We start from the raw sequence: 25,555 nt of genomic DNA, 5'->3' as shown, positions 1-25,555 counted from the left end.
GTGTCCCAAGTGGCTGCTTAACCATTATGCTAACACATGCCCCTGTGACTTCTTTACTTTTTAGCCATTTGATTATGATGTGTCTGAATGTGGGGTTCTTTGAGTTTATCTTGTTTGGTGTTTATTTAGCTTTTTTTTCTTTTATTATAAAAAATTACTACTTTTCATTTTACTTGAAAGGCAGAGAGACAGAGACAGAGATCTTCCATCTGCTGGTTCACTCCCCAAATGCCCATAGTAGTCAGGGCTGGAGTTGGGCAAGATCAGGATGGAAGAGCTCCATCTGGTTCTGCCAAGTGCTTGGACCGTCATCTGCTTCCTAGGGTAACATTAGCAGGAAGCTGGATCAGAAGTAGGGTAGCTGGAGGTAGCTTGATTCTCTCTCTCTCTCTTTTTTTTTTTTTTTGACAGGCAGAGTGGACAGTGAGAGAGAGAGACAGAGAGAGAGGTCTTCCTTTGACGTTGGTTCACCCTCCAGTGGCCACCGCGGCCGGAGTGCTGCGGCCGGCACACTGCGCTGATCCGATGACAGGAGCCAGGTACTTATCCTGGTCTCCCATGGGGTGCAGGGCCCAAGGACTTGGGCCATCCTCCACTGCCTTCCCTGGCCACAGCAGAGAGCTGGCCTGGAAGAGGGGCAACTGGGACAGAATCCGGCGCCCCGACTGGGACTAGAACCTGGTGTGCCGGCGCCGCAAGGCGGAGGATTAGCCTAGTGAGCTGGGGTGCCGGCCAGTAGCTTGATTCTCAAAGTGTATCAAATGCCAATTAGGACTATTAGGAGTGAGCCCAGAGTTCACAAACAGCTTTATAGGATCATACGTTTAAGTTCCTTTCTTTTCATTATATCTCTGACACTTTCCAGGTTCCTGGGGTATACCGCTTTGGTCCTGGTTAGTGGCCAGAAACCACTTAACCACATTTGTGCTGCAGTATGGAAAGACAGAAAGATAAAGAAATGGTTTAGTTACATCATATTGGGGCCACAGTACCACCAAATGGAAGGAATGGGCTTTCTTTTTCTTTCTCAAGAGTTTTTTTTTTTTTTTTTTTTTTTGCCTGCATTTTTCTTTTGCCAGCCACTTTTGCTGCCGTTGTGGAATTGTCTTGAACTAGATATGAAAGAATGAAGAGAAAGGAGGGGCAAAAAAAGAGTTGTTTTTTTTTTTTTTTATTCTCTTTGAGCTTTAAGGGTACTTTTTTTCACTCCTTGAGCCAAAATGAGAGTTTTTTTTAGATCTCTATCTGCACTATACTGCTCATTTCTGAGTTTCATCCTGCACTGGGTTCAGACCAGGGATAACAGATAGGAAGGGATACATGGCAAACTAGCTGACGGGTCTGTGGTACTTTGAATTCTGGTGCTGCTTCCTGCTCCTCTTGCTGTTTACTTCTCAGAGACCTCTAATAGCTGACACATGCATCCTGTCATTTTATAGTTTCCTGCAGTGGGAGTGAAAAGTTGATAAGTTTTATTCCATCTTACCCAAAACTAGAAACGATAAAATGCTTTGTATGGTGTTTTATTGCTATGTACTTTATTTGATCCAAATAATTTTTCAAAACTACTTTAGGAAGAATCTTACCTAAAATCGACACAGTATTAGATCAGTAAAATTAGAGCACACAGGATTAAATCACTAGAAAGATAATATGTCTGTCATTTCATGGTAGAAGGCAAAAAGATTTCATGCCATCTTTCGGTTATAGGCCAAAATTTGGGTTATAGGCCTAGCACTGTAGCATAGCAAGTTGAGCTGCCACCTGTGATTTGGCATCCTGTATAGGTACCAATTCAATTCCCCATTGCTCCACTTCCTATCCAGCTCCTTGCTAGTGCGCCTGGGAAAGCAGCGGAAAATCTTGGGCCCCTGCACCCGCATGGGAGACCCAGAGGAGTCTCCTGGCTCCTGGCTTTGGTTTTGTCTAGCTCTTTCATTCATTCACTCATTCATTCATTCATTTGAAAGTTACAGAGTTACACGGAGAGAAGGAGAGGCAGAGAGAGAGAGAGAGAGAGAGACAGACAGACAGACAGAGAGACAGAGGTCTCCCATCCATTGGTTCATTCCCTAGATGGCCGCAATGGCTGGTGCTGCGCCGATCTAAAGCCAGGAGCCTCCTCTGGGTCTCCCATGTGAGTGCAGGGGCCCAAGGCATTGGGCTATCTTCTGCTGCTTTCCCAGGCCATAGCAGAGAGCTGGATCGGAAGTGGAGCAGTTAGGACTTGAACTGGCGCCCATATGGGATGCCAGCACTGCAGGAGGTGGCTTTACCCACTAAGCCACAGCGCCAGCCCCTGCCCAGCTCTGACTGTGTGGTTATTTAAGGGGTGAACCAGTGGATGGAAGAGCTTTCTCTCTGTCTCTCTGTGCCTTTCAAATAAAGTAAATATATCTTTTAATAAAAAGTAAAATAAAATCTGGTTATGATATTCTTGTACCAAGGAGGCTTGAGAGACTTCAGATATAAATGGATAACTGATAGCAACTCTGAAATGTTAGTGGAGCATAATCAGATAAGTGGTACTGACTTTTTTTTTTTTTGACAGGCAGAGTTAGAGAAAGAGAGAGAAAGGTCTTCCTTTTCCGTTGGTTCACCCCCCAAATGACCGCTACGGCCGGTGTGCTGTGGCCAGCACACTGTGCTGATCCAAAACCAGGAGCCAGGTGCTTCCTCCTGGTCTCCCATGCAGGTGCAGGGCCCAAGCACTTGGGCCATCCTCCACTGCCTTCCCGGGCCACAGCAGAGAGCTGGACTGGAAGAGGAGCAACCGGGACAGAATCCGGCGCCCCAACCGGGACTAGAACCCCGGGGTGCTGGTGCTGTAGGTTGAGGATTAGCCTAGTGAGCTGTGGTGCCGGCCAGGTGGTACTGACTTTTGGATGCTTGCTTTTTTTTTTTTTTTTTGACGGGCAGAGTTAAGATTCTCTTCAAGAAATGGTAATAAGTTATGATTTCAAAGAACTTGAAAGCATAAAGAACACTATTATGATGTCTTCTCAGTTTTTCTGTAAAATCTCTAAATTTTTAAAGCCAGTTTCTTAAATAATAGTTGTATAATTTACTCAGTTTCAGTAACTCTTAGCATTAAAATTCACTAAAAATAATCTAAACGATAATTGGCACTACTTTCTATTTAACTTAATTAGTGCATGAGTAACATTTGCATTAATGTTGAAAAGATTCTTGGAGCTGGCAGTGAGGCACAGTGGGTTAAGCCATAGCCTGCAATGCCAACATGCCTTATGAGCACTGATTCAAGTCTTAGCTGCTCCACTTCCAATCCAGCCATCTGCTGATGTGCCTAGTAGAGCAGCAGAAGATGGTCCAGGTGCTTGGGGCTCTGCCACCCATGTGGGAAACCCAGATGGAGTTTCTGGCTCCTGGCTTTGGCCTGGCCCAGCCCAAGCTGTTGTGGCCATTTGGGGAATAAAACAACAGATAGAAGATCTCTCTTTGTGTATGTGTGTGTCTCCTTAACTGCCTTTCAAACAAATAAATAAATCTTTTAAATAAAAGAAAATGTTGAAAAGGTACTTAAGGGAGTAGGTGTTTATTTTAAAATTGTATTTTATTTATTGGAAAGTCAGATACATTATATATATATATATATATATGGAGAGAGACAGAGACAGACAGACATACATAGAGAGAGACCTTCTGTCCGCTGATTGATTTCTCAAATGCCTGCAACAGCCAGGGCTGGGCTAGGCTGAAACCAGGAGCCAGAAACTCAATCCAGGTCTTCCACATGGATGACAGGGACCCATTCATTTCGTTCATCACCCACTTTATCCCAGAGTGGAATTTAGAATGGAGAGTGGAACCAGGACTCGATGTCAGGCACTCAGATTGGGATAGTGGCATTTTTTTTTTTTTTTTAGATTTATTTATTTTATTTGAAAGTCAGAGTTACATAGAGAAAGGAGAGGCAGAGAGAGGTCTTTCATCCTATGGTTCACTCCCCAATTGACTGCAAAGGCTGGAGCTGCGCCAGTCTGAAGCCAGGAGCCAGGAGCCCAAGGAGTTGGGCTATCTTCTACTGCTTTCCCAGGCCATAACAGAGAGCTGGATCAGAAGTGGAGCAGCCGGGTCTCAAACCGGCGCCCATATGGGATGCCGGCACTTCAGGCCAGGGTTTTAACCTGCTGAGCCACAGCGCTGGCCCTGGGATATTGGCATCTTAACTGCTATACCAAACACCTATCCACTGATCTTAGCTCATTTTATAAGATTGATAACTGCCTCTGTGTATGAAAATATAGATGATTCAATTTAGAAAACAAAATACTTTTAATTTATTTCTAAGTTAATGATTTCTATTGTTTATATAAATCGGCATTAATAAAGAATTATAGATTTTTAAAAGATTGATCATTAATACCTCCACATACTAACAAAACTTAATATTTATAAGTAAATTCAATTACTAAATATGTGTTTAAAGGATTAAAATTGATTATGAGCAAGTGATTTTGCAGAGAATGTATTTTTGTATGCCTAACAAGCTGATTTTAGGATGATCAAACATTACAGAAGAACCTGTATCTATACCCCATTTTTGGTAAATTTTGTCAACCCCAACCCTTTGTGACTTTGATATTTTAGATCATTGAATATCATTATTTTTGGCTTCAAGTAATATGGCTCAAATGAAGTAAGTAAACATTCATTGAAAACCTCTTATGTATTAGGGGCTAACACCAAAATTCAAAACAAAGCTAAATCTCCTTATTGAGTAACTCAGTATTTGAGGGAAACATGTAAATAAACTTTTGTGTTATTTAAAGATTTATTTATTAATTTGAAAGTAAGAATTACACAGAGAAGGAGAGGCTGGTTCACTCCCTAGTTGGCCACAACGGCTGGAGCTGCAAGGTCCGAAGCTAGGAGCCAGGAGCTTCTTTCTTCTGGGTCTCTCATGTGGATGCAGGGGCCTAAGGACTTGGTCCATCTTCTACTGCTTTCCCAGGCCATAACAGAGAGCTGGATCGGAAGTGGAGCAGCTGGGACTCGAACTGGCACCCATATGGGATGCTGGCACTGCGGGAGGCTTTACCTGCTATGCCATAGCGCTGGCCCCAATAAACACTTTTAAATGTGAAATAAATGCTATTAAAGTATAGTGGATGCAAGAAAGATTAGGATGACTAGGCAAATTGCTAATTTAGATTATGCAAATACCAAATATGGTAGGAAATCAGTTGGAGTTCTGTGTGGACTAGAATAATCAGGGAAGCACTGCATATGCTGAGGGAGAGGGATTTGCAAAGAACTGTGATGTGGAATTTGAGGTGACTTGTGGAGAAAGTATAGAAGGTAATTGTTTCTCCTTGAGGAGAGAAAAAGAGAATCAAAACTTTGGACAATTAATGTGGAGTCAACCAATCAGGGATAGTGGGTTAAATAAGAATTAGAAAGTCATTTAAAGTATTTGGGTAAGCTAATGATAATATTCAAGAAGTTTAGTGTGAATGGGCAAAAAGATTGGCTCAAGAAAGCCTGTGGTTAGTAAGTTTCTATAAGAAGTCATTTTAATCAACTCTAACCTCTTCAAATTTCAGAAAATTAAAATCACAGATTAAGGATGGGCATTTAGGCAAGTGGTTATACTTCGGTTAAGCCACCTGAATCATGTATGGGATTGCTTGGGTTTTAATACCTGGCTCTGGCCCCTGATTTCAGCCTCCTGCTAATGCAAACCCTGGCAGGGGTGACAGCCCATGTAATTGTGTTCCTGCCACCATGTGGGAGACTTAGACTGAGTTTCTGGCTTCTGAGTTTGGCCTGACCTAACCATAGCCATTGTGGACACTGGGGAGTGATCCAGCAGATGGGAGCACACTCTGTCTCTCTCTCTGTGTCACTCCCCCTGCCAACCTCTTAAGTAAGTAAATACACTTTTTTTTTTTTTGAAAGATTTATTTATTTATTTGAAAGGCAGAGTTACAGAGAGGCAGAGAGAGAGAGAGAGAGGCCTTCCATCCACTGGTTCACTCTCCCATGTGGCTGCAACGGCCAGAGCTGGGCATATCTGGAGCTAGGAGCCAGGAGCTTCTTGGAGTTCTTCCACGTGGGTGCAGGGACTCAAGAACTTGGGACCATCTTCTGTTTTCCCAGGCCATAACAGGGAGCTGGATTGGAAGTGGAGCACCTGGGACTCAAACTGGCACCCAATGGGACGCCGGCACTGTAGGCGGCAGCTTTACCTGCTATGCCACAGTGCTGGCCCCAGTAAATAAAATTTTAAGAAATTATAAATTGAAGCATTAGGATCTGAAATTGAAAGTTTTATGTTAATTAATATTTTTCAATCAAAAGTAATCCTCCCTGCCATTTTTTTTTAAAAGACTCATTTATTTGAAAATCAGAGTTAGAGAGAGGAAGAGAAAAAAAGAGATCGATCTTCCATCTGCTGGTTTACTCCTCAGATAGCTGCAACAGCCAGGGCTGGGCCAGGCCAAAGCCAGCAGCCAGGAGCATCTTCTGGGTTCCCCAAGGACAGGGCCCCAAATGCTTTGGTTATTTTCCATTCCTTTTCCCACGCCTTATAACAGGGAGCTGAATTGGAGTGGAGCGCCTGGGACTTGAACTGGCGCCCATATTGGATGCTGGCATGGCAGGAAGTGGCTTTATCTGCTATGCCACAATGCCAGTCCCAATTGCTGGTCATTTTTAAAAATAGCTTTTATTAGATATAATTAGTATATAAGATAAACCCATTAAAAATACATAGTTTAGTGATTTTGTTCACAGGATTGTACAGCTATTGCCACAGTCTCATTTTAGAGCATTTTCATCCTCGCTGAAAGAACTCTCATCCCCATTAACAATCTTTTTTTTTTTTTTTTGCAAAGATTTATTTATTTGAAAGGCAGAATTATAGAGAGAGAAAAAGAGAGATTTTTCTGTCCACTGGTTCACTCCCCAGATGGCTGCAGTGGTTGGCACTGGGCGGTCCAAAACCAGGAGCTTCTTTCAGGTCTCCCAGGTGGGTGGAGGGGCACAGGGACCTGGACCATCTTCTACTGCTTTCCCAGGCACATTAGCAGGGAGCTGGATTGGAAGTTGAACAGCTAGGATTCAAACAGGCACCCACATGGGATGCTGGCGCCGCAGGCGGTGACTTAACCCACTACACCCCAGCACTGGTCTCCTAACAGTCATCTTTATTCAGCTGTGTATTCCTTTCTCTCCTATAGTCCTAAGTAGCTACTCATCTATTTTCCATATCTATGGGTTTGCTTATTGTAGATATTTCATATAAATAGAATCATTCATATATTCATAGTTATAATTATATAGTCTGTATTTTATATTCATTTGAAACTTACAGGTTACAATTTTGATCCAATTTCCAATCCTATTGATTAATATTATATCTGCATTTATGTAGTAGATCCTATTCTAATGAAGTTGAATTGGAGAATAGTAAGGATTACCTTTTCTGAGTTACTGATTTTGATTCTATGCTTGAATTCCTATTTAATGTATAACTCAAAAGGTGGACCACAAAGAGCAGTAATCAAAAACTGTATATTTAAAATGAGATTTACTATGTAGTATAATATTTTAATTAACCATAATAACTTCTTTATTTATAGTATATTCAGCAGAACATAAGAGCAGATTGCTCCAATATTGATAAAATTCTTGAACCACCTGAAGGCCAAGATGAAGGTGTATGGAAGTATGAACATTTAAGGTAGGTTCTTAGGATATATCAAAATAACCTCAAGTACCTATTAATGATTATGAATCATAAATAAAATTTGCTATCTAATTGTAGCCTGAAAAATGAAATTTTAAAAGCTTCTGAGTTTTCACTGTTTTAAGGGTCTCAACTTTGTTGTTTACTGATTGTTTTCAGATCATTTTACGTTACAAAGTCACTTGTTTTGAAAGGTGGTTTCATACCTCCCTATGTACCTTTCTAGTTATGCATTGAAGCTTTATTATCTTTTTTTTTTTTAAGAGTTATTTATTTATTTGAAAGGCAGAGTTACGGAGAGGCAGAGAGAACGAGAGGTATTTCGTTTGCTGGTTTACTCCCCAGATGGCTGCAACAGCCGGAGCTGGGCTGATCCAAAGCCAGGAGTTAGGAGTTTCCTCTGGGTCTCCCAAGTGGGTAAAGGGACCCAAGGACTTGGGCCATCTTCCACTGCTTTCCCAGGCCATAGTAGAGAGCTAGATTGGAAGTGGGGCAGCCAGGACATGAACTGGTACCCAGATGGATGCCAGCACTACAGGCATCAGCTGGCTTTACCTGCTTCACCACAGCACTGGCCCTGGCTTTATTACCTTTTTATGTGATTTTCCTTAATTGTATCACCTAGCCATAAATACATTATTTACACTCTCCCCCTCCGCTACTTTATAGAGAATAACCTCAAGATTTTACCCTAGATTTGTCATCTGATGAGTAGCCCATGAATAATTGCAAACATCTGGTTTTCCCTTTGGGCAGTAGAGATTAATTATAATGCTGAACTAATGAGTTTTGGTGCTTTTCTTTTTTATTTTTATTTATTTATTTAGACAGAGTGGACAGTGAGAGAGAGAGAGAGACAGAGAGAAAGGTCTTCCTTTTGCCGTTGGTTCACCCTCCAATGGCCGCTGCGGCCGGCACGCTGTGGCTGGCGCACCGCGCTGATCCGATGGCAGGAGACAGGTACTTCTCCTGGTCTCCCATGGGGTGCAGGGCCCAAGCACTTGGGCCATCCTCCACTGCACTCTCTGGCCACAGCAGAGAGCTGGCCTGGAAGAGGGGCAACTGGGACAGAATCCGGCGCCCCGACTGGGACTAGAACCTGGTGTGCCGGCACCGCAAGGCGGAGGATTAGCCTAGTGAGCCGCTGCGCCGGCAAGTTTTGGTGCTTTTCTTTATGTACTTTGAGAGAAAATGATGATTAGTGAATAGGTGGAGTTAACTTTAGAAGCAGCTGTATCCTGAAATTCCTAGGTGTGGTTTTTTTTTTTTTTTTTTTTAAGATTGATTGATTTATTATTTGAAAGGCAGAGTTACAGAGAGGGAGAGAGGTTGAGAGGTCTTCCAGCTGCCAGTTCACTCCCCAAATGGCCGCCACAGCTGGAGCTGGGCCAGTCCAAAGCCAGGAGTCCATGTGGGTGCAGGGACCCAAGCATTTGGGCCATCTTCTATTGCTTTCCCAGTCCATAGCAGAGAGCTGGATTGTAAGTGAGGCAGCTGGGACTCGAACTGACACCCATATGGGATGTGGGCACCGCAAACAGTGGCTTTACCTGCTATGCCACAGCGCCAGCCCCAGGTGTTGTTTTTTTGTTTTTTTTTTTTAAAGATTTATTTATTTTATTTGGAAAGTAGAGGTACGCAGAGGCAGAGAGAGAGAGAGAGAGAGAGAGAGAGAGAGAGAGAGAGAGGTTTTCCATCTGCTGGTTCACTTCCCAGATGGCTACAACAGCGGGAGCTGTGCCGATCTGAAGCCAGGAGCTTCTTCCTGGTCTCCCATGTGGGTGCAGAGGCCCAAGCACTTGGGCCATCTTCTACTGCTTTCCTAGGCCATAGCAGAGAGCTGGATTGGAAGAGGAACAGCTGGGACTTGAACCAGCATCCATATGGGATGCAGGCCCTGCAAGCGGCGGCTTTACCCCGCCGCCCCGCCCCCAGGTGTTTCTTAAAGTTACAAACTTTTCAGCGCAAATGGGAGATAGGATGAGTTGATGGGTTAAGTGTAGAGAATGCAGTATACATATATGTTCTTTAAGTTTTGTTACTTTCAGGTTGATTTTCAGATAATAATTGAAATACAACTTTGCCTGAAAAAAAGATTACGTTTCTGGTAATGAGTCTCTTGTGGATGAGATATTTTTTTCCAACTTTTTAATATTGTATACATGTTTAGATAGTGGTAAGGCATAACGTTTTGCCATTAACAGTTCAGCAGTTTGATAACGTTGAGACTTTTTTTGTACCACTTCCATGTTTCTTGGACAAATCACTTGAGTGTTTGATCTAACTTAAAAATTTTTTTTATTTATTTGAGGGTCATAGAGAAAGAGAGACAGAGCACTCCTGTTTGCTGGTGTACTTCTCCAAATATCTGAAACAAGGATGGGCCAGGCCAAAGCCAGAAGCTGGAAACTCAGTACATGTTTCTTATAGGGGTGGCAGGGACCCAGTTACTTGGTCTATCACCTGCTGCCTCCATCCATATTAGCAATAAACTGGAGTTAAGAGCAGAACTGGGATTCAAACCCAGGCACTTTGACGTGGACACTGGCATCATATGTTGGCAGATTAACATGCTGGCCCTTATTTTCCCATTCTTATAACCCAAGATAGCACATTACTTATATTTTGCCTTATTTTAATCAGCCTTGGAAAAAATTAGTTTTTTTTGTATTAATGATTTTTAATTAGTTTTTAACAGATTCAGTGTGACTTGTTGATAAAATTCTAAGAACATAGTGCTATTCCCTTTCTCCCCTTCTACCTCCCTCCCCAACAAGCATGGTTTTTTGCTTCAAGTATATGTCCTAGCAAATGAGGCTGATTTTATTGTATAAGGCCTTTTTTTTTTTAAAGATTTATTATTTATTTGAAAGTCAGAGTTACATAGAGAGAGGAGAGGGAGGGAGAGAGAGAGAGAGAGAGAGAGAGAGGTCTTCCATCTGCTTGTTCACTCTTCAGATGGCCGCTACGGCCGGAGCTGTGCCGATCTGAAACCAGGAGCCAGGTGCTTCTTCCCGGTCTCCCATGTGGGTGCAGGGGCCCAAGCACTTGAGCCATCTTCTACTGCTCTCCCAGGCCATAGCAGAGAGCTGGATTGGAAGAGGAGCAGCCGGGACTAGAATTGGCCCCCATATGGGATGCCAGTGCCACAGGCAGAGGATTAACCTACTATGCCACAGTGCTGGCCCCTGTACTAGGCTTTTATTTTAGACCTGAAAACATTTTCCTCCCTATTTAACTGAAATTACTAAATACTTGTTATATAAAACATGAAAACTTTACATAAAACTACATAAAATATTTCTCATGGACAGTCTGTTCTGATGCTATTGTTTTTGTTGTTTTATTTGTATTAGCTATTTCTTTGGGTGTTTTATATGTTCTTGATTTTTTTTTTCAAAAGATTTATTTTTTTTTAATTTTAATTTTAATTTTTTTTTTGACAGGCAGAGTGGACAGTGAGAGAGAGAGACAGAGAGAAAGGTCTTCCTTTGCCGTTGGTTCACCCTCCAATGGCCGCCGCGGTTGGCGCGCTGCGGCCGGCGCACCGCGCTGATCCGATGGCAGGAGCCAGGAGCCAGGTGCTTTTCCTGGTCTCCCATGGGGTGCAGGGCCCAAGCACCTGGGCCATCCTCCACTGCACTCCCTGGCCACAGCAGAGAGCTGGCCTGGAAGAGGGGCAACTGGGACAGAATCCGGCGCCCCAACTGGGACTAGAACCCGGTGTGCCGGCACCGCTAGGCGGAGGATTAGCCTAGTGAGCCGCGGTGCCGGCTTCAAAAGATTTATTTATTTATTTGAAAGTCAGAGTTACACAGAGAAGAGAGGCAGAGAGAGAGAGAGAGAGAGAGAGGTCTTCCATCTGATGGTTCACTCCCCAGATGGCTGCAACGGCCGGAGCTGTGCTGATCTGAAGCCAGGAGCCAGGAGCTTCTTCTGGGTCTCCCACATGGGTGCAGGAGCCCAAGGCCTTGGGCCGTCTTTCACTGCTTTCCCGGGCCATAGCAGAGAGCTGGACAGGAAGCAGAGCAGCTGGGTCTCGAACCGGTGCCCATATGGGATGCTGGCACTTCAGGCCAGGGCGTTAATCCACTGCCACAGCGCCGGCCCCTGTTCTTGATGTATTTTAAAGATTTATTTTTTAATATGTTTTAGTAACATATATTCTTATCTCTGTCATATTATATGTATCTATATAGTTGGCCAAGAGGAATTTCACAAGTAGCCTTTTGATTTTTCACATTTGTTCAATGTTATTGATTTGAGGCTGTATACTTGCTATTATTGATTAATGTATTGATTACCAATTGATTAACTGGTAATTCAGATTGGGTCATGATTTCAGTCAAATCTCCACTAGCTCAAACCGAGCCTTTGAGATTAGGAAAAAGTGCTCTTTCTTTGACTGGATACAGTCCTTTGCTAGGATGCTGTTCATGGTAACTAGTGTACAGGCTGAATTTCAGCTGTCTCTAGCTGGCCAACTGTATATGTATATGTTCATTCTGTATTGGATTAACTTGAAGCTGTTAAATTTGTACTATTTGCCACAGATTATATCCACAAAACTGCCAAATCAATTAGCTTGGTTTTACTGTCAACTATACAAGGGTTGGAGTAGGTAAGAAAGTTTCTTATCACCACCAGCCTTTATACCATTTAGTTGAAATAACTCAAAAACACATAATGTGATTGCTACTGACAAGGGGCAGAGGAGGGTGATATGATTCAAAAAGTGTTTTTTTTTTTTAATTTATTCATTTATTTCAAAAGCGGAGTTACAGAGGTAAGAGGCAGAGAGAGAGATTCTTTCATCCACTGGTTCACTCCCTTAATGGCTGCAACGGCCTGGCCAAAGCCAGGAGCCAGGAGCTTCTTTCAGGTCTTTCACATGGGTGCAGGGGTCCAAGGACTTGGGCCATCTTCTACTACTTTCCCAGTTCACAGCAGAGAGCTGGATTGGAAGTGGAACAGCCGGGACTTGAACCGGCACCCACATGGGAAGCTGGCACTGTAGGTGATGGCTTTACCTGCTATGCTACAGCGCTGGCCCTGAGTCTTTTTATTTTTTAAAAACCAAATAGGTCTGTTTGAAATTGATGATGTTATGTAGTTTCCCTTCTTCATTTTTTTTTTTTTTTTTTTTTTTTTTTTTTTTTTTTTGACAGGCAGAGTGGACAGTGAGAGAGAGAGACAGAGAGAAAGGTCTTCCTTTGCCGTTGGTTCACCCTCCAATGGCCGCCGCGGCCGGCGCGCTGCAGCCGGCGCACCGCGCTGATCCGATGGCAGGAGCCAGGAGCCAGGTGCTTTTCCTGGTCTCCCATGGGGTGCAGGGCCCAAGCACCTGGGCCATCCTCCACTGCACTCCCGGGCCACAGCAGAGAGCTGGCCTGGAAGAGGGGCAACCGGGACAGAATCCGGCGCCCCGACCGGGGCTAGAACCCGGTGTGCCGGCGCCGCTAGGCGGAGGATTAGCCTAGTGAGCCGCGGCGCCGGCCTTCCCTTCTTCATTTATTAAAAAGACATTTGTGCCCTTACTGTGCATTGTACATTGTATAGGCTTAATAATTCTCAGTTTTAGAAGGAAGGAAAGCATAACATGAAAAGATGTCCAAAACCTATTACATAACCAAAAGCAAGTAAGAAAATTATGTATGATAGTTCAATATATTTTAACCTGAGCTTAGAAAACCCAAACTTTCATATAAACAGTAGTTGTCTTTTAGGAAGAAGTAGTGGAATTATGGAGGATTTTGAATTTCTACATTCTTTATTTGACAGTGTTTGAAGTTTTTATAAGGAGTGTATTGTTTAGTTAGAACAAAATTTGGAAAATACATGAGCATAAAACATGTAGTCTTTTTCTTGTGTCTCTCTTTATAAATGTACATACACACATAATGTTTTATATAACTAGAGTCTTACTGTGAATATAGGTAATATATCCTTTGTGTGTTCTTATGTACCAACATTTTACTACCCCCCGAGATGCTCATCAGAATATTTCAAAATTTTTCTCATGTAGAGTTCCTGTGAGCATGTTTGTACACATATCTCTATGTAGTTCTGATTATTTTACTATAATAGATTCTTAGAAGAATGACTTAGTCAAAAAGGATACAGTTATTAAGGATTTTGATAAGTATTTCCAAATTACTTCCCAGAAAAATTGTACCTATATTCAGTGTATAAGAATTACCAGCTCACTGAACTCTGGTATTTTTTTTTTTTTTATTTGATAGGTAGAGTTATAGAGAATGAGACAGAGACAGAAAGGTATTCCTTCTGTTAGTTCACTCCCCTAATGGCCACTACAGCCGGCGCTGCGCCGATCCGAAGCCAGGAGCCGGGTGCTTCCTCCCAGTCTCCCATGCAAGTGCAAGGACCCAAGCACTTGGGCCATCCTCTGCTGCCCTCCTGGGCCACAGCAGAGAGCTGGACTGGAAGAGGAGCAACCGGGACTAGTACCTGGCACCCAAACCGGGACTAGAACCCGGGGTGCCGGTGCCGCAGGCAGAGGATTAGCCAAGTGAGCCGTGGCGCTGGCCCTGAACTCTGGTATTGAACATTATTTGGATCACTGGGTTTTGCTTTTTTATTTTATTTCATTTTTTAAAGATTTATTTGAAAGGTGGAGTTATAGAGAGGGGGGAGAGAGAGGCAGAACGAGAGAGAGAGAAAGAAAGAGAGAAAGAAATTTTCCGTCTGCTGATTTGTTCCCCCAAATGACTGTAATAGTCAGGTCTGGGTCAGGTCAAAGCCAGGAACTCCATGCTGGTCTCCCATGTGGGTGGCAGGGGCCCAGGTACTTGAGCTGTCTAATGCTGCTTTTCGAGATGCAGGAAGCTGGATGAGAAGCAGGGCAGCCAGGTCTTGAACTGGCATTCTGATTTGGGATGCTGGTGTGAATAGTGACTTGGCATGCCATGGGGAATGCTGGTCCACTTTTTTTTTTTTTTTTTTTTAATTTGTAAGTGTGGAAGAAATGGTTCCCTGTCAGTTCAGGTGAAGTTAATAATGATGATAAGGGCTTTTGGTGCAGTGGTTAAGATACTGGTTGGGATGGCCACATCTCTTACCAGAGTGACTCAATTTGATTCCTGGCTCCATTCTCAGCTCTACCACCCTACCACCTATGTGGGAAACCTGAATTGGGTTCCATGCTCTTGATTTCAGTCTGTCCCAGCCCTGACTGTTGTGGGCATCTGGGAGGTAAACCTGTGGATGGAGGATCTCTGTCTCTGTCTCTTTCTTTTTGTAGCAGGCCTTTGAATTTCAAATAAATAAATAAGAATTAAATATTTAGAAAAAGAATAAAAAATAAATATTTAGAAAAAGGATGGTATTGAGGGAGGAAAGATGGTACTGATGGAATTATTTTTTTAGAGTTAATTTTCTAAAAATAATTATAGAAAATGTCACTTTTCATTTATTATATTTGCATTTTCAGGCAATTCTGTCTTGAGCTAAATGGACTTGCTGTCAAACTTCAGGTAATATTTTCCTTAAGTTAAATTTACAATTTAAAGTTCCTATTTTTCTTTGTTGTAACTTAATGTGCTAGAAAAGACTTATCCAAAATTTCTAATTATTTTCTTCTAATATTTTGTAGGGAAATCTAGTCACTCACTTGATAAGCTTTTCCATTATTATTTTTAATAGAGTGAATGCCATCCAGATACTTGTACTCAAATGACAGCAACTGAACAGTGGATTTTTCTGTGTGCAGCTCATAAAACTCCAAAAGAGGTAAGTGTTTATGAAATAGAATGATAAAGTTATCATAACCTAAGTCTGTCCAAGATATTGGTGTAAGCTTTTAGAATTTTTAGTTTGCTGAATGTTTTTCCATTTGATTTAGAGTTTCTTGGTGTAATGTTATTACCATAAGCTATTTTAGGATTTCTTACGATCAGCATTATTTTTCATTATGAGGTAATTGTATTGGCTAGAATTTACTTTATGATTTACTTGCTATCATGAAATAACATGTCACATTATGCTGATGTCTGCTGTGTAGTGAATTGATAAACTTGATTAGATTTTTGTTATGATATCTTTTGATAGGAAGAACTACTGATTACTGATTGGTGCCTAACCTACTAAGTATAAGTGTTACTTTTTTTTTTAAATGGTTTTTATTTTATTTTATTTTATTTTTGACAGGCAGAGTGGACAGTGAGAGAGAGAGACAGAGAGAAAGGTCTTCCTTTGCCGTTGGTTCACCCTCCAATGGCCGCCGCGGCCGGCGCACCGCGCTGATCTGATGGCAGGAGCCAGGTACTTATCCTGGTCTCCCATGGGGTGCAGGGCCCAAGGACTTGGGCCATCCTCCACTGCACTCCCTGGCCATAGCAGAGAGCTGGCCTGGAAGAGGGGCAACTGGGACAGAATCCAGCGCTCCGACCGGGACTAGAACCCGGTGTGCTGGCACTGCAAGGCGGAGGATTAGCCTAGTGAGCCGTGGCACCGGCCTAAGTGTTACTTTTGAGCCTTTTAATATTCATATTGTTTTTCCTCCTCATTTAGTTTCTGACAAAAATGTAAGTGGTGTCAGTTATTAGATGTTTTTCTTATTTTAAATATTTATTTATTTATTTGACAGAGTTAGAGGAAGGAAGAGAAAGATCTTTTATCCACTGGTTCGCTCCACAAATGGCAGCAATGAAATGACTGGGGCCTGGCCAGGCCAAAGCCAGGAGCGAGGAGCTTTCATCCCATCTCCCACATGGGTGGCAGGGGCCCAAGTACTTGGGCCATCTTCTCCTGCATTCTCAGGCTCATTTGCAGGGATATGGATCAAAAGGAGAGCAGCCGGGACTTGAACTGGTGCTTATGGTATGCCGGCAATCACATGGTATGCCAGCAATCACATGGTATGCCAGCATTACAGGTGGCAGCTTAACCACTGCACCCCAGTAATTACCTTTTACTTGACACTGATTTGATCATATTGGGTTATGTGAGGAATTATAGACCTACAAATGATCATTGTTTTGACATTGTTTTAAGGATTGAAGACAGGTGACTCTAGTTGCAAAATCACTATTTAGGGGCTGGCATAGTGATTGTAGGTGATGTAGTTTCTGGTTTATTATCTACATGTCCTTTCGTCCATATGCAGATTGTGATCTTTTACAGTCACATTATGATTGTATATTTGGCCAAAATATAATTTATAAAAGTTTGTGAACACATTACATATTCTTTTGTGACCTGCTATATTTTATCAACTGTTTGCTTTTCTAACTGGTACAGAGAAGTTACTTGAGAATTAATTGGGAGAAGGTAAAGGCAAAGCAACTAAAGTAAGGTAGAACTCTTCCCCTCATTCCAAAGAATCTGGAAGCCAATTAAAGATCTAAAACTATGCTATCTGATTTGGTAAATATGAGGCATGTGTGACTATAGGACAGTTTGAAATGGGGGTAGTCCAACTTGAGATGTGTAGTAAGTATAAAATAAGAGGGAATTCAAAGGCTTGCTGCAAGAAAACAATGGAAAATATCTCATTGAGTGTCAATTAGATATTTACTTATAAAAGAATGAAGTTTGGGCCCACATCTCAACACTAAATTAAAAAATTAGGCAAAGATAGATCAAAGATTAAGAATTACAGTTTAAGGTCGGCACTGTGGCACAGTGGGTTAATGCCCTGGCCTGAAGCGCTGGCATCCCATATGGGCGCTGTTTCTAGTCCCAGCTGCTCCACTTCTGATCCAGCTCTCTGCTATGGCCTGGTATAGCAGTAGAAGAAGGCCCAAGTCCTTGGGCTCCTGCACCTGTGTGGGAGACCGGGAAGAAGCTCCTGGCTCCTGGCTTCGGAGTGGCACAGCTCCGGCCATTGCGGCCATCTGGGGAGTGAACCAGCGGATGGAAGACCTCTCCCTCTTTCTCTCTCTGCCTCTCCTCTCTCTATGTAACTCTGACTTTCAAATAAATAAATAAATCTTTTAAAAAAAAAGAATTACAATTTAAACATTCTTAGAAAAAACATAAGTGTAAATATTCATGGCTTTGGAATAGTCAGGGATTTCTTAGGTATGACACCAAAAGCACAAGCAGTTGGAAAAAAGTAAACTGGATTTTATCAAAATTAGAAGCTTTGCTTCAAAGGACATTAAGACAGTGGAAAGACAATCTACAAAATAGAAGGTAGGGTTTTTGGAAGCCATATCTCTGACAGGGTTTGGTATCCAGAATACCCAAAGAATTATTGCAACTCAGCAATTAAACCCCAGTTTCAAAATGAGCAAAGGATTTCTGCAGATATTTTTTCAAAGAAGATAAGGTAATGGCCAGTGTGCACATGAAAAATGCTCAGTATCATTAGTCTTTAGTTAAATGAAAAACAAAACCACAATGAGAATGGACAAACAAAATATAGCATGTATATCCATAGTGGAACATTAAATAGCCATGAAAGGGAAAGAAGTTCTCATTTGTGCTGTAACATGAATGAATCTTTGAAATCCAGTATGTATTATGTTGAGTGAAATAAGCCAGACACAAAAGGATATGTATTTTTTTTCTTTCTTTGATTGTTTTGTATTTTGACAGGGAATGAGTCCTCAGGAATTCTGGATGAGAATTCTGGATGAGATATGCCATGAAAGGATAGGTTTCATTGTTTGTGATAAATGGAGCAGAATAAGACAGGTTTATCAAAATACAGAGAAACTTTAAAATTTAGTGTTAAAACAGTGGAGTGGGGTGGGGAGTTGCATTGTGGCACAGCTGGTTAAGTTGCTGCCTGCAACACTGGCATCCCATATGAGCAGCTGGTTCCAGTCCCAGCTGTTCCATTTCTGATCCAGCTCCCTGGTGATGCACTTGGTAAAACAGTGGAAGATGGCACAAGTACTCCGCCCACATGGGAGGCCCAGATGAAGCTCTTGGCTTTGGCCTGACCTATTCCAGCCATTGTGCCCATTTAGGAGTAAACCATCAGAAGGGAAGACCCTTCTCTCTCTGTCTCTGCCTCTCTCTCTGTAACTGCATCTTTCAAGTAAATAAATGAATCTTAAAAAAATTTCAAAGAGGGTTCAAGGAAAAAGTCATTTATATAAAGAGCTGCTGGATTGTTGACAGGGTATCAGGGCCATAATAAGGAACAATTTCTAGGATTTAAGCAGGCAGTGATCACTAGAGGTACGTGTAAAGGGAAGGAGGCTTCTGGGCTGCTTGATGAAGTATAAATCAGTAGAGTAGGAATCAGTATACTTGGATTGTTGTTTTTGAGTCCTTCTTCCTAACCGTGTGCCATTGCATACACCATTGGCCTTTTAAAGCCTCAGTTTCCTCAGTTATAAAGTCAGGGGATTGGATTAGAAAAAGTTTTCTTCTAGGTACAAGGTTGGGAATAAAAATGGGAGAGTAGTTATGTATCTGCCGGAAGCCTAATATCATTTTATAGTTTCCTGAGATAATACAAATTTTATTTATTGGTGTAACATTGTATTTTAGTCATTTTGAAATTATAAGTGATGTTTTTCTTGGAATAAGCACTTCTTTGGACTAATATACCTGTATAATAACTATCCCTAATCCAAAAGATTGAAGTCTTCATTGATGAATTTTAAAATCTTTTCTTTTTTTAGTGTCCTGCTATAGACTATACTAGACACACGCTTGATGGTGCTGCATGTCTTCTGAATAGCAATAAATATTTTCCTAGCAGGTAAATAAAACTTAAGTTTTTTGGATTTAATGTAAAAGGCTGATTTTTCAAACTAAATTTAGGTTGCTGGTTAATGCATTGTTTTTCTTTTATTTTCTTAAGCTGTTACATATTTCGCTTTTTCAAATGATCAAATCTTGAAGTTAGGATTGTTATTAAACAGCAGGGCGTGGCTACTAAAGCTCACTGGCTAATTTAGTCAAGACTGGTACCTGATAGTGAGTGTCATTCTCCAGAATGCTCCCTCTTATGCTTTAGAGTTGAGATATTTACATGCTTGCTCTCTTAGTTTATCTTTAATAGTCAGTCAACCTCCCCTTATAGACAGCTTGCCTACAAAGAAGTCTTTCTTAAGGTGGACTGTGTTGTTCTTAAGGATTCCTTATTTTTTCCTATGGATTTTTTTAAAAAATATGTATGTATTCATTCGAAAGGCATAGTTTACAGTGAGGGAGAGATCTTCTATCTGCTGGTTCACTCCCCAAATGGCCACAATTGTCAGAGCTGGACCATTCCAAAGCCAGGAGCTTCTTCCAGTCTCCTGTGTGGGTTCAGGTGCCCAATGACTTGGGCCATTCTCTGCTGCTTTCCCAGGCACATTAGCAGGGAGCTTGTTTGTAAGTGGAGCAGCCAGGACTCCCAACTGGCGCCCATATGGGTTGCCAGCATCGCATCCCATTTTTTATCATTTTCGACTTTTAAAAAAATATTTATTTTTGTTTCAAAGAATTAGAGAGAGATAGAGGCAGAAAGAGAGAGAGAGGTCTTCCATCTGCTGGTTCACTCCTCAAATGGCTGTAACAGCTGAAACTGAGCAGATCCAAAGCCAGGGGCTTGGAGCTTCTTCTGGGTCTCCCATGTGGAGTGTAGCAGCCCAAGGACTTGGGCCATCCCAGGTGCACTAGCAAGGAGCTGGATTGGAAGTGAAGCAGTTGCCCATATAGGATGCCAGCGCTGCAGGCCAGTGCTGTAACCTGTTGGGCCACAGCGCTGGCCCCCCCTACCTATAGATTTTTAAGGTCTACAAGGAAGTTGTGCATGTACTGCAAATTGGTGAGGGTTGTGACTGATCTTTTATTCTATCAAGATATTTATTGTGGTTGGTGCTGTGGTATAGTAGGTAAAGCATCGCCTGCAGTGCTGGCATCTCATATGGGTGCCGGTTTGAGATTCGGCCACTCCATTTCTGATCTAGCTCTCTGCTGTGGCTTGGGAAAACAATGGAAGATGGCCCAAGTCCTTGGGCCCCTGCACCCGTGTGGGAAACCTGGAAGAGGCTTCTGGCTCCTGGCTTCGGATCTGCACAGCCCTAGCCATTGCAGCCATATGGGGAGTGAACCAGTGCATGGAAGACTCTTTCTCTTTCTCTCTCTGCCTCTGCCTTTCTGTAACTCTGCCTTTCAAATAAATAAATAATTTTTTTTTAAGATTTATTTATTTATTTGAAAGTCAGAATTACACACAGAGAGAGGAGAGGCAGAGAGAGAGAGGTCCTCCATCTGAAGGTTCACTCCCCAATTGGCTGCAATGGCCGGAGCTGCGCCGATCTGAAGCCAAGAGCCAGGAGGCTCCTCTAGGTTTCCCATGTAGGTGCAGGGGCCCAAGGACTTGGGCCATCCTCCACTGCCATCCCAGGCCACAGCAGAGAGCTGGATTAGAAAAGGAGCAGCCGGGCTAGAACCGGCGCCCATATGGGATGCCAGCGCTTCAGGCCCAGGTGTTAACCCGCTGTGCCACAGCGCCGGCCCCTAAATAAATAAATCTTTAAAAGGAAAAGATATTTATTACCAGGTATATGAAATTGGAGATTTCCCCCAAATATGATTAGCTCTAAAAAGCTCATATAAAATGTTAAAAATCTGATCTTTGCCCTCAGTATCCCATATATACATATTTTAAAAAGAATATCAGAAATATGCAGTTTTGACTTCTAAAAAAATTAAAATGAAGGAAAGAATCCAGCTCTATAGAATAAATAATAATAGTCTCACTAGAGCAACAAAGTATAATATTGTACATTTGTGTTTTAGTAAGCTTCCAGTTGTCCAGGGTGTATTTTAACTGCATTAAACTTTAACAATGTTTCAAGACTATAATAACTTTTTTTTTTTTTTTTTTTTTTTTTTTTTGACAGGCAGAGTGGACAGTGAGAGAGAGAGACAGAGAGAAAGGTCTTCCTTTTGCCGTTGGTTCACCCTCCAATGGCTGCCACGGCCGGCGCGCTGCGGCCGGCGCACCGCACTGATCCGATGGCAGGAGCCAGGAGCCAGGTGCTTTTCCTGGTCTCCCATGGGGTGCAGGGCCCAAGCACTTGGGCCATCCTCCACTGCACTCCCTGGCCACAGCAGAGGGCTGGCCTGGAAGAGGGGCAACCGGGACAGAATCCGGCGCCCCAACCGGGACTAGAACCCGGTGTGCCGGCGCCGCTAGGCGGAGGATTAGCCTAGTGAGCCGCGGCGCCGGCCAAGACTATAATAACTTTATTGAATTTATCCAGTGTGGTTAAATAAAGCATTGGCCCAGGAATGAGCTAAAGATTTTCCATGCCTGTTCCTGGACTAGTCCCACTTATTTTCCCTAAGTTTTGGTTTCCATGTTTGTGAATTGAGATGACTTTATTATATATATTGTTCTTAAGATTCTCTGCAGTTTTGTAAATCTATAATTTCTATTCCTAGGGTTAGCATAAAGGAATCATCTGTAGCAAAACTAGGATCAGTATGCCGTAGGATTTATAGAATATTTTCGCATGCTTATTTTCATCACCGGCAGATATTTGATGAATATGAAGTAAGTATATTTCACTAATGATCCTGAAGCATTCTTAATCAGAATAATAGTAATATATCTTGCTGCTATTCCTAGTGTTTTTTGGTTTTCAATAGTAAATTAAATTAACATCTTTTTTTCCCTTTTTTTAGAATGAAACCTTTTTGTGTCATCGGTTTACTAAATTTGTGATGAAATACAATTTGATGTCCAAGGATAACCTGATTGTACCAATTTTAGAAGAGGAAGTTCAGAATTCAGTTTCTGGAGAAAGTGAAGCATGAAGGGAATCGTACAGAAAAATGTACTGATCACATAATTAACGTTAATTATGTACTGTATATATCATTTTAGACACATCAATCATGTATCCATATTATAGCTTCTTTGTTTAGATTAGGTTTTTGTATGCTGTGTGTTGCCTTTTAAAAGGGGAAATACTTTTTAAGTTATTCATAAGCTGTATATTCACCGGTGTGGCACTCATGGTTTTTTAAATAAGATTAGTATTATCTGTTTATAATGCCTGTTAATAAAAGAATTTACAGTTTGGTAAAATTGCTGCTAAACAATCATTGGATTACAATCCTCATCAAATAAACCCATATATAAAAAGATGAGTAAGCTTGAGGTCTTGCACAAACCATTTACTAAAGAGATAGTAATGTTTTCCTTTCATTTTGTCCCTGAATTTAGATATTATAGAAAATTCTATAGAACATAAACTGTAAACTTTTCCAAAATGAGATAAAAGTACTTTAAAATTCTGTTTATAGTTTTTGATATGCATTTATGATTATGTGTATATCCAAATATAAATGCAAATGAAGCATTAGTAATTCTTATATAATCTTACTATGCTATATAAAGTATATTCTAGGCCAGCATACTTGGAAAGGATATACCTTTTTACAACAGTGGACTGTTACATATAAGTTGATGCTAATGATAAGGCACATAAAAGGTATTCCCACTGGAAATCTGTTCACCCCCTTCTCACTTCCCATAATCCTGTCTCCAGATACTTTAGCTGAGAAGTCTTTCACCAGACTGTGACTTAGTGGTGACTTATACCTGTTTATACTCATGTTTGTATTAATTGCTTACAGATTTACCTCATATTAGCAAGTATATTACACTACAAGAAAGATGTGTTGGCATAGGCTCTTTGTTTTGTGAAAATTTTCTAACTACTTGGAAAACAGACCTTAAAGCCATTTGATTCTTCCTCTCAGTAATATTAATCTTTTCATCTTACTCTAGGCAGCATTAAATAGAGTTGAAGAAATATTATAGTATTTATTTTGTACCCTTTCTCCACAAAATTTGAATTAAATACATATGTGAGGTTATTTGCAATAATTGATGCAAGGGTGTTGATGAATGGCCATACATTTTTTAGACTTTGTTGTAGCATATAAGAATTTGGGTGCAGATGTAACGATCTTATAATCTATTGAATGCAGTTTTTCATGGAGTACTAGAGAGGTCTTATTGCCAAATTGATTGTAATGAGGCACTAAGATAGGGTAGAAAAATTATACATGTAGTGAAGAAAATACTTAAACTCATCTCTAAGACATATTTAACAAATGTGAGAAAATTTTTCATTTAAAATAGTTATTTTGAAATGAAGATGAAAATGTATTCATCTTGATTGTCTTCAAAGAAATTATTTATACCATATTATGAGACAAGTATGCAAAGAAAAAAATATGAGAAATAGTAGCATACTGAGAGTGTGTGTATATAGTTTATGCCTTTCCAAGGCTGCCAATCGTTTTGGCTTTGAACAGTACTGTCCCAGCAGCCACAGTCCTTATTGTACCCCAACTCACAGCTATCTTTTAGAAGTTTTATGTTCACGGTGAAAGGAATGTTGAGTTTGAAATTATACGTTTTTTTTTAATGTCACTATAAACTAATGGAATAGTAATTTTTAAGCAAACTTGCTGAATATTGAGAGAATAACCTACTAAGTTAAATTATAGATAGCAATGTAGCTCTTCTCTCTTGATGGTTTCTCATAATGGCTTTCTGTTACTTGACTATTTTCTTGGTGAACATTAGAACTAAAATAGTGACTGGAATTGGTTATCTGGCTAAGGATTTTGAAACACATTTTGAATAATATGACTTAGTGTTTAATGGGGAAATAAAATGATATTTTTTCGTATTCATTCCATCTTCCCTGTACTGTGTTTGGAATTGATCATAAAAGAAAAAAAAACTCCAAAAGAAAACATCAGTTTGTAGTGTTGCTTTTGTGTTCATGTTGACATCTCACAATAATATTCATTGCACCGTGAAGTTGATTCACAAACTAGATAAGAAATAAACAAAATAGTTCCTGTTTTTCTTTAATACTGTTTACGGACTTTTGAAAATGTACATCTATGTACATGGCAGTATTGTGGCTCACTTGGTTAATCCTCCGCCTGTGGTGCCGGTATCCCATATGGGTGCCAGGTTCTAGTCCTGGTTGCCCCTCTTTCAGTCCAGCTCTCTGCTGTGGCCTGGGAGGGCAGCGGAGGATAGCCCAAGTGCTTGGGGCCCTGCACCTCCATGGGAGACCAGGAAGAAGCGCCTGGCTCCTGGCTTCGGATTGGCACAGCTGCGGCCGTAACGGTCATTTAGGGGGTGAACCAACGGAAGGAAGACCTCTCTCTCTCTCACTATCTAACTCTACCTGTCAAAAAAAAAAAACCCTCAGTGAGCCTGACAAAACATTGATTTATGAAATAAATGTTCCAAGAAGACAGGAAATGGAGAATTCACAGTTCTGTATGATAGAGAAGTTGGACTCCATCTTTTGTTTTAATTATCCTATATCAAATCTAAGATAAAAAGTTTTTTAAATTAGATTTTTTCTTTCCATAAAAACCAGATAATAACTCACTTTTTGTCCTATTGTATCTGCTAAAGTAGCTAACTTTTAATCATTTATGTTCCCATAACTAACATTGTTCTTTTATGTGGTGTGCCTGCATTTTCTTGTCTGACATGAGATGTTAAATTTGCATTTTTAGAACAGTTGTTCAGTTAAATTCTTAAGTAACATTTATAATATCAGAATAAAATTAGAAATCATGATTACATTTTTTAGTAAGGACTGTGCCATGGTTATAAACACATTTATTGACTGGTATTAAATTCATTGTAATAGAAGAACTAAATTTTTTCCATGAATACTATATAATGATGTCTTTTTTGCTTCAAGGCATCCTGTAACATTATCTAAGCAGTTAAATTCTAAATTTTATATATTTTTTTTGCGAATACTATTTGAATGTGGTAAAAGTTTCTTTTTGTAGTTCTTCTATGCTAGGTAAATGCTTTTATAAAAGTCGTTGATTTTCATTTCTTTAAGCAGCTCATTGCTAAATAGGCAG

At 41.0% G+C, this 25,555-nt stretch overlaps 1 protein-coding gene across 7 annotated transcripts in view; it reads left to right on the top strand.

Moving 5' to 3' along the window:
- Positions 1-24,406, top strand: part of MOB4 (MOB family member 4, phocein) — a 32,047-nt gene extending 7,641 nt beyond the window's left edge. For 2 of the 7 annotated variants that reach the window (XM_017343004.4, XM_002712370.6), the window contains 6 exons: positions 7,608-7,708; positions 15,165-15,207; positions 15,377-15,463; positions 19,315-19,394; positions 22,073-22,184; positions 22,316-24,343. In XM_017343004.4, the coding sequence (XP_017198493.1) occupies positions 7,608-7,708; positions 15,165-15,207; positions 15,377-15,463; positions 19,315-19,394; positions 22,073-22,184; positions 22,316-22,447 (555 nt within the window). In that variant the 3' untranslated portion in view covers positions 22,448-24,343. Of the gene's footprint in view, positions 1-7,607; positions 7,709-15,164; positions 15,208-15,376; positions 15,464-19,314; positions 19,395-22,072; positions 22,185-22,315 lie in introns of all 7 variants that reach the window. The other 5 variants (XM_089330129.1, XM_089330130.1, XM_089330128.1 and 2 more) reach the window with 4 other exon arrangements.
- Positions 24,407-25,555: the final 1,149 nt, after the last annotated feature.

The sequence above is a fragment of the Oryctolagus cuniculus genome, chromosome 3 (assembly GCF_051225735.1).
Source record: "Oryctolagus cuniculus isolate XC-2025 breed Fujian yellow rabbit chromosome 3, ASM5122573v1, whole genome shotgun sequence".
NCBI lineage: Eukaryota > Metazoa > Chordata > Mammalia > Lagomorpha > Leporidae > Oryctolagus > Oryctolagus cuniculus.
The sequence above is the reverse complement of the archived record's forward strand: the minus strand, read 5'-3'. Positions and strand labels throughout refer to the sequence as shown.